Below are 9,677 nucleotides of genomic sequence, written 5' to 3'. Positions count from 1 at the left end.
AGCGTCAGCTAAATGCAATGTAATGTAATTGACGAGATAATGCCTTATTTGCATATTTAAAAAAACATTCTAGAAAACTTGTGGTAAAAAAAAATTCTTTATGAAAGAAAGGTCTTTCCCATTTGATCAGTTTGAATAATGTTTGTGTTTCCATTAACTTGAGTGTAAAGTTGAGCACAAAGCATATCGCAAATAAAGCACAATATTTTTGATAGCAAAACAGAATTTATTTGCATAATCAGACTAGAAGTGAAGAAACATTTTGTCCATTACTATTGACATTCGGAGAGAAAAGGGAAAAAAAGTGTTCAGAGACTAAAAACAATTCAAAGATGGTTTGGCTTTGGTTAAATCACACTCCACTAAATTGATTTGAAAAGACAACTGTTACATGATATCTTAAATAGAGTGAGAACATATTTAAGGCTCTAGTATTCCCTGAACAAGACAAAAGGCACGATATATGTTTCTGTATCTGATTAGATGTATACAGTAGATGCGACTCAGATGCTGAGTCATCAACAAACCACTTTACAGCCGACATTTTTCAGTGGACTCACAGACTAATAACATGAAAACACAACTGTGGACTATTGAACTGTAATTAGTGTACTTGCTGAAATGGCCAGTGTTATTAGACATGGTACTGAAACAATGGCACCGACAGATATAATCAGACGTTACAAGCTGATTCATAGTCATTGGAATATCACAGACAAATCCTCTCGTATTTTGCACTTCTTCAAAGTGAACATTCATCAGCTTCTCAATACAGTAATGACACCAACAATATCAAAGTATCTCTGCCTTCAGCCCTCTCCCTCTGAATGAGTGGTTAACACATGCTAAGCATGCCAGTACTGCAAAATGTAGCTGCATTTGATATTTACACAAGAACTCCTCAGGATGTACCTAGAAAGAGTGTTATAGATGCACCGTACACTCCCAATACCTTTGTGTGATTCCACTTCACTGCAAAGAGACAAAGGCAAGAATCTGTTTTCAGATTATTTTCTCTTTTCTTCTGTGAAAATACAAGGAATGATTTGGCAGCACAAAAACGAGAGGTTGGCTCAAACATACGTAACTCAGTGAATACTGCAGCTACTGCGGGATGGTACATTCTGAGTTTCATAATTGATGATATCAAAACAATATTCAACCAGACATGATTATCTTTGAATAAAGGGTGTATTGGACACTCCGAATTTAAAAACTGTATTCAAAGTATTTATAAAGTTAAAACTTTGTAAACTAATGATTATTTTATATGGATCAATCTTCAGATTCATTTAATAATGATTAATATTCAGTCTATAAACTGTAAGAAAAGAGTGAAAGCTCTTTAGTGATTAATGTCTATAGACTGTTGCAGCTCTGGTATCCATACGAAGAAAATGTATACACATGTTTCTTGAGTCTGTAAAATGGTATAAACCCTAGAATCCATTTCACGCATACAACATTATTGTAAATGCTGAAGAAGCATTTCCAGTATATGGACTCATGGATTTATCCTCCTGCTCTGTCACAACATGATGGGGGGGAAAGCCTTCTACCCTCCTTTGTAGTTTAATTGTTATGTTAATAAACAACTGCGGTTTTTCTCAATTGATATATTTCTGTTGTTTATAAAATGACACGCTCAACCAGTGAGCAACAAGGTCCCACATGCAGAGCATCTCCACAGGGTTCAGTTGCACCATCTAACCACATACAAACTAAAAGGATTCACACACAGCTATTTCCTTGTTGAAGTGATCCAACACATTTCAGAGGATTAAGAAGAAAATCTTGTTGTGTGCATCTCAGTTTTGATTTATAAAAAATGTAATGTCACCTTAGTGTATCTTTTTCCCACTTCCTGACCAACTCCAAACCTAGAAGAGCTTTGAAGCCACATCGCTGTCAGTCTTAAATACTTTCAAGACGTCCCTGTTTTCAGTCTGGCAGAGAGAGTCTGCTGCTTCAACCACATGCACATTCCTAGTCCATACACACTTCCAATGTCACCCTCAGATCACAGTCCACCCTCTTTGATATAAACACTATTAACCCCGCCCCCCCCCACCTGTGCTAAAGATGCTCTCGACGCTGACCTCAGCCCTGAGCCATAAACGCTCTCTCTCTCTCTTTCTCCCTCTCGCTCTCTAACTGAACAGCTTGACGAAGCAGCCGTGGCAGTAGGGTTTGTCGTTCTGTTCTTTGAAGGTGCCTTTGTTGAGCTGCTTCAGGCAGAAGGCGCAGACAAAGTGCTCCGGGTGGAACTTCTTAGCCATGGCGGTGATGCAGCGCCCCGTGATCGGCTTCTGGCAGCCGGAGCAGAGCGAGCCGCGCCGCTCGTGGTAGTGCACTTCACAGTACGGCTGGCCGTCATGCTCGAAGAAACTGCCGTTCACAAACGGGGTGAAGCACTCCTGAGAAAGATAACAGAGGGCCGAGGAACATGCCGTTATTCACATACTATTGTTATTATTATTGTTACAGTGGAAACATCTTTTAGAAACAGGGTTTCTAAGAGTCTTGACGATACCGCTGTCCCTAGTTATGTGACATTACTGTGAGAGGCATTCTTTAAATGGTTAAAAAAATAAGACGTTATTGATTGTTTTACGATTTATAAAATCCTATTTCCCAAGTATTTTGAGTACATTTTTAAGATGCTTTAATACCATTAACCTGGTCTTCTCATTAATGATTTCAAAGCCTTTAGGACTTTTTTTCCGCATGAAACGTTTGTGACCATGTAGGTCGGGATCAAATTGATCACTATAAACGCATTATTATAATTGTTGTCTCCGTTTCTAATGCAGATTACCATGACATTTACATTTGTATATTTATACAAAATAATACAGAAGTATAACTATTAAATGGAAATTATTAAAAGGATTTACTCAAGTATTGTGCTTGCTGTGTATAATTAAAATACACTGAAGTACCTGCTGTAAATAAAATAATATTTGAATCATCAGATCAGTGTACACGCTTTTTGATCCATATAAGCTCTTGATCACTGTACAACGTCTTTAGAGGCACTCCAGCTACACTCATGAAAACACACCAGAATGAGAGGAATAAAAGATACACACCCTGCAAACAAAACACTCAGGATGCCAAAGGCTGTTCAGCGCTGAGATGTAGTTCTCCAAAATGGCTCTGGCACAGCCGCCACATTTTGGTGCAAACATGTCAAAGTAGTCCTTCCTGCAAAAGGCTTTCCCGTCCTTTTCATGAAAGCCTTTAAAGGAGGAACAGAATCAGACAACACATCTTAATCCTTTGTACTACTATTTATGTACTGTACATATAACTCCAAAAATAAATGCCAGTACCTTCTGGGCCAAAGAAGGATCCACACTGAGCGCAGAAGAAGTGTTCGGGATGCCATGTCCTATCCAGCGCCGTCACAACTTTCTGAAAAGAGACGACAACATGTTTTGTTGGATGACTGTAATCTCCAAAGAGAAATGAGCACATGTGAACACAGCAGGGACTCACATCGAGGATGGGCCCGTTGCAGTAGTGGCAGCGTGGGGAGAACAGGTTGTGGTAATCCGTCTCGCAGTACGGCAATCCTTCACGCTCAAAGAAGTTCCTGGAGCCGATCTCCTCTTGACAGTGAGTGCACACAAAGTGTTCAGGGTGCCATGTGCGCCCCATGGCGGTCACCACCTGCACCAACAGGAGAGTGGATTGTGAATTAGGGCTGAAACTAGGGCTGGGCAATTAATCGTATTTTAAATCGCAATTACGATTTTGGCCTGCCACAATTACGAAAATAACATAATCGAAAAAAACAATTATTTTGCTTTGCTAGGTTGTGACAGTGTTTTGGTCTAATTTATTTTTATTTATCATATTAATATATGTTTAGTAGCTTGTGAATGTGCGCTCCAAAGTATTTGTTGATCTTGTTTATTGGTATTTATTACTTTGATATTATTTATTTAAATTTAAAAATAAATGTATCGTTTATTTTATCTATTTTAATATTGGTTTTTCAGTTGAATAATACGTTCAGGGTAATCAATAGTTAAAAAGATACTGTTCAAATTATTATTTGTATTTGTTTTAAAGTTCAATAAATGGATGTTTTAGTTATTGAATAATCGTATTTAATAATCGTGATATCAATTATTGACCAAAATAATCATGATATTTTGCAGCCCTATCTGAAACCAACAATACCGTTGACAATTCTAAATATTTTTTGTATGTCTATTTTTTTTTTGTTTTAAACCCAATATTTCTGCACAGTTACAGATCAAGATAACTACAGACGTCATGAATATTTTAAGTATGACATTATTTGTAGAATAATATTCCAGTGGTGGCTTTTTAGGATGCTCATGTAAACCAAACATTTTCCATAACTTGTAAAGTTGTTTTTAAATCCAAAAGTCACATTTATTGAGGAAATATAGAAGTAGTCATTTTCAAAATTCAACAGATATGTTACTTTAATTAAATATTCAGCTTCAATCCACTTTAAACTGTGTTTTAACTGTGGTCCAAAAACAGTTTGCTCTCTCATATGCTACACAAAGGGTGTCTATTTCATCTATTTGAAAAGGGACGTCCAGGAGCAATATTATATTATATATCATTTTTATAACCACAAATATGATGACAGATTATAAGCTTTATTTCAAAACCTTAATAGAAGCTTCTGTACAGCCCTACTATGCAAACTCTAAATATGTTTATACAAATAACTTGTTTGTATTATTTGTCAAATCCAAACCGCAGCTTACCTGTCCCACAATTGGCTTGCAGCAGGCTCCGCAGACCCCTTTAGCCACCGTCTGCACGCCCAGTTTGTTGAGGTCCGACTGCAGGCTGCCCAGCATGTTGTCCAGCTTGTTGACCTGCGTCGGAGGACCACCAGGAACACCACCCTTCCCCTGGGCCATAATCTGAAACGGTTCAATTATGAAGACTGATACACACAGGAACATCACTAAAATATGTTTGAGGTAACTACGGTTAAACAGTTCAAAAGTGGAAATAAGAAGAAGGGGTAAGAGAGGGGGGTTCATGCCTGCATTGGAGGGAAGATTGGGTCATACTCAGTTTGACAGCCTACTGACACCAGGACTTTGGGTGGAATCGGTGTGACCGGCTTCACAGGTGAAGGGGGGGGTGGGCTTTTAATAACACGTGGAGGGGGCTCTGGTTTGGGAGCAGGAGGTTCCCGAATTGGGGCTGGTGGAGGTTCTGGTTCGCGGAGATGGGGAGGAGGTGGAGGGAGTGGTGGAGGGATAGGGAAAGGCGGCTGGTGTACTATGAATGGTCGCTTGGGTTCTACTATGATAGGAGGGCGGCGGGGGCCGGGGGGGGAGGGAGGGGGGAGCACCTTCCTCACAGGGACAGGCGACTCTAGGTGAAATATGATCTGAGAATAGAGAAAAACAGAGAAGGAGGGAACACAGAGAGCAAAGTGTGTAGAAAACTAAAAGGTGAATTCATTGTGAAATATTTGTGGTTCGGCACACTGAAGCCAACCTTGTCCACCTCGCTGCCCGCCCCCTCGGGACGGAAACGCTGAGGTTTGGACGATACGATGACGCCATCCGTCATCCACTCGTCGGACTGTTTACGCCGGCGCTCTGAGCGACCAATACCAAACTTTCCCTGAAGCTCCTCGATGAGGCGGTCCTGAGAAGTGCTCTTGTTTACAATGACGGGTCCCACCTTCCTGCGCAGGTGACCGTCTCGGAACATGGGGTGGACGTTGGGAGTCTCCTTAGTGCGCCTAATCACTGACTTTATCTGGGAGGGAATGGTGAGCACTTTACCAAAACGTCCACACCAAACATGAAGCAGCTACAGCAGAGCTCGGAGGCAGCGGGTGAGGCAAATGCTGATTTAAATCCCTGATAGGCCGATGCTGTGGTCAGTGAGCTCAGAGTCACACTTCATGCACCTCTTGCATGCCTTCAACAATAAAAAAGCCCTTACCGATCAAATCTTTTCCAGCCTTTGTAGTCACTCAAACAACCACAGCAGGGCGTGTTAGGTCCTTCACACACAACTGGTGCAACAGTGTCATGCTGAGTAGTGCTGTCCTGTCAATCAGTGGGTTATTTATAAGTGCAGTTTCAAAGCAATAACTGTCACTACACAGAGGGTCTTCTGAGCTAGCTTGTACTCCATCAGCTTTGTTTTGACTATCAATATTCATATATATCCTTTCCTTCCTTTTTTGCGAAGCTCAAACATGATACGGTTTCTGCCCAGATCAATGTTTATCTATTGCTATTGATGATGCTCAATAGTAAGGCGAAAGTTTATTTTTTTTAATCAATCAATTATCTATGACAATAAAATAGAAACTAAGAGTAAACAATGGAAGCCGGATACGGGTTTTTTGACCAAAAATAAACTGAACAAAGTTATTTTTTGCTATACACCAGAACTTAAGAATAATCCATTATTGAAATATGATATAATATTGCATAACAATTCCCTTCTCTGTGTAAAAAGGACACGTAGATAAATATTCTGGATCATGTTTCAGCTTTTCAAAAAGAAAAACCCTTGAAGCAGGGGGAGCTTCACACTCTAAAGCAAAACAATGTGAGCAAAACAAGCCCATGTGGTGTCAGGCAGGAGTGGAGATGCATACATGTCCGGAAGCAGACACTCTGTCTATAGTGGGCGTCTGCATGAGGGGCAGGTCCAGGGCCACGTCGGGGGTCCCGGGGCATGTAGACGGGGTCATGGAGCCATCCATCCAGCTGGCCTCTGTCAGCGGGGTCATGCTGCCATCTGTGTACGGCCTCTCGGTGAAAGGCGTCATGGTGCCGTCCAGCCCGTCGTGGAAGGACATGGAAAACTCCTCATCCGCCCAATCCAGATCTCCATCCCCGTTAGTGCCTCCGTCCAAAGAGCCGTCTGTGATGATGGTGTTGGTGGCGCTGGTGAAAGTCTCAGGCTGCACGCTGTTCCTGTCCAAGGGCAGGATGAGCTCCTCCTGCACCTCGAGACACTGTGCGTCCATCTTTAGCTCCTCCACCTGCGAGTTATTCTGTGCAAAACTCATGGCTAGCAGCTTGTCCAGTGCCTCGTCCAGGGAGGGATCCCCCATCGAGGGGGGCTGTGCAGGGAAGGGGCTGCTGGGGCTTTTGAAGGCCGGTGCAGAGGGGGCCTTATATTGAGAAACTGGAGATGGCGAGGATGTTTTTGAGTAAGCATGTGCAGCGACTGGGATGGGTGAAGGAGTCTTTTGAGCTGAGGGAGAAGGGGTGACGTTTTTGACAGGAGGTGGAGTGGAGAAATTCAAAACGATATCTTGAAATGAAGGACCCTCCTTGCTCGTAGGCGCAGGAGAAGAAGGGAATTGACCGACAGTATTTGAGGGCGAGACCTGCTCTACAGACGGACTGGGGGACTTGGAGGACTTGTGGTCCAGGACAGTGTTAACAGAGGTAAAGGAAGGGGTGGTGGTGGTGTTGGAAGGACTTGGGCTATTTCTCATAAGGTTGGAGTTAGAGGAAGGGGCCTGAGAGAGGACTAGCAGGGACTTGGTTTGGGAGGACAGCATGGAGGCAGAGACGTCTATGATAGAGTCCTGGTCTAAGTCACTGGCTGCAGAAAGAGAGGATATAGGACTGTGGCGAGAGAAACGATTTATCGACATGCCACCGTCTCCTCCGTCCTCGTCTATGTGCAGCTCAAAACCAGCAGGTGAAGAGAAAAGAGGAGAGGCACAGGTAGACGGGTGGGACAGGCTAGGAAAAGGAGAAGCCACTGGGGTGACGGAGGAAGAAACTGGAGGATGAGGAGAGGTGGAAGAAGCTGGATCCAGCAGAGAGCCCAAAGAACTGGGCTGAAGGACAGAGAAGAAGAACAAAGGTAAGAGGGAGAGGACAGGAGAAGGGTTTGTTGATAAGGTGTTCACTCATGCGGCTTTGTACCTTAAAGTCAGACAGAGAAGCCATCAGCTCGTCTAGCTCTCTTGTTGCACAGGAAGCTGAAATTCTGGCTTGCTGCTGAGAGGGTGTGTCCAAATCACTGTGGCGGGCAGAGCAACTGTAAAATACAAATTGTGATGATTTGTAAACACATCAAAACAACAAAGCCTTAGTAAAAGCAGCACTCAAAATATCTATTGTCGAAGATTAGAATCAGTCTCAGGTTTGTTTACCTTTGGTGCAGGCAATGCATAATCAATGTATTAAGAGGAAAAACAAACACTGGCTAAGTACTGCAGAAAGACAAGAACTGACTGTTTTGGTCAAAGGAGTCTGGTGCATATGTGGATATAATGTTAGAAAAGGGCTGCCGGCAAGTTAAAGTGGTGTACATTTTGTAAATATAGAGTACACCTAACTGAGATTGACTTTTTTAGGGGGCTGAAAAATGTTTTGGTGCTGCCCCGGTCCACAGAAGGACATTGCTTAACTCCTCTGCAGTAACTCCAACTGCCATCTGCTCTAGGTATTACACCGACTATGGACAAGTACCTCATATAACCTCACTTCAAAACATAATAACTTTCCCTTTCTACAGCTTTCATAAATGAAATTGGATGTTCCGGTCCAATCTCAAAGATTGGTCGCGGCGCCCATAAAAGTATTTTTCCAACTGATTGATATGGCCTACAAAGAGCCAGAACCCATCCTTTTTTGTTTTCAACATCCAAGCAAAGCTTTCATGCACAGCAACTGAAGGAATGCAGATTGATTTTGATACAAAACATTAATGTAGTTGCACTATGCATCTGTATCATAAGAAGTATCGGATCAGGACTTGAGACATCCCTACTTTTATATAAACACATGCCAAGTTAGGGCCCATGTCCAAATATTGCCTCTTTTTCCAGCACCAGCATCTTTTTCCAAATGTTTCCAATCAGGAGTGAGCACATTGTAAACAGAACAGCCCGTTTGTTGGGTGTTGCTGCCAATGTGACTTTTATCTCCGTATGTTGATCGTCCTCCTCCCTTGCTTTACAGCTGTCAGACTGAGCAGTGAAGCTCATTCATACAAGGTCTCAGAGCAAACGTGTTTCTCATGGTGAAAAAATAATGTCAAACAAATATATAGTAGCACCGTCTTCGTCACCGTGCCTACGTCAACCACCTCCTCCCCCTGGACGTGCACCAACACCCCCGTCACCATGCCTACCACAATCATCCGGACCAAAACTTCCTCCCCCCCTTCAAGACTGCTGTCTCCGAAGCCTGATAAGAATGTGTGTGTAAAAAACGCAAACACTGACTGATATATGCTGGGTCCAGGCTCAAGGGTGTATGGCACTCTCAACTCTTTCCAGGACATGCTGGGGCCCTGCCTGCCGGTAGCTTTGCCGGTAGCTTTGCCGGTAGCTTTGCCGGTAGCTTTGCCGATATCTGTGTTGATAGGTAATAGATTAAGAGCGGTGAATCAGCTTAGACACAGGAAGCGCTCAAAGTTTGTGTGAGTTTATCCAATTTAGAAGTGATTCCATGTCAGCCACAGCTTGCCACAAAAAATCTGACTGATAGTGTGTTTAACAAACTTAAACTAGCTTTATTAAATGTCAGGTCTTTGGCAGGAAAAACATTTTTAATCAATGATTTTATCACTGAGCACAATCTCGATTTTATGTTTTTAACGGAAACATGGATTGAACAAAATAACAGTGCAGCTGTTCTTATCGAATCAACCCCTCCCCAACTTTAATTTTA

The 9,677-nt window shown here is 42.4% G+C and overlaps 1 protein-coding gene across 4 annotated transcripts in view; it reads right to left on the bottom strand.

Moving 5' to 3' along the window:
• Positions 1–205: 205 nt before the first annotated feature.
• The window catches only part of LOC117543876 (paxillin-like), a 29,980-nt gene continuing 20,508 nt past the window's right edge, over positions 206–9,677 (bottom strand). For 2 of the 4 annotated variants that reach the window (XM_034212473.1, XM_034212474.1), the window contains exons 6-14: positions 7,923–8,037; positions 6,632–7,834; positions 5,509–5,775; positions 5,045–5,398; positions 4,758–4,919; positions 3,502–3,675; positions 3,336–3,417; positions 3,093–3,241; positions 206–2,417 (exon numbers count right to left, since the gene is read on the bottom strand). In XM_034212473.1, the coding sequence (XP_034068364.1) occupies positions 2,151–2,417; positions 3,093–3,241; positions 3,336–3,417; positions 3,502–3,675; positions 4,758–4,919; positions 5,045–5,398; positions 5,509–5,775; positions 6,632–7,834; positions 7,923–8,037 (2,773 nt within the window). In that variant the 3' untranslated portion in view covers positions 206–2,150. The remainder of the gene's footprint in view (positions 2,418–3,092; positions 3,242–3,335; positions 3,418–3,501; positions 3,676–4,757; positions 4,920–5,044; positions 5,399–5,508; positions 5,776–6,631; positions 7,835–7,922; positions 8,038–9,677) is intronic. The other 2 variants (XM_034212475.1, XM_034212476.1) reach the window with 1 other exon arrangement.

Source organism: Gymnodraco acuticeps, unplaced genomic scaffold (genome assembly GCF_902827175.1).
Source record: "Gymnodraco acuticeps unplaced genomic scaffold, fGymAcu1.1, whole genome shotgun sequence".
Lineage (NCBI taxonomy): Eukaryota > Metazoa > Chordata > Actinopteri > Perciformes > Bathydraconidae > Gymnodraco > Gymnodraco acuticeps.
The sequence above is the reverse complement of the archived record's forward strand: the minus strand, read 5'-3'. Positions and strand labels throughout refer to the sequence as shown.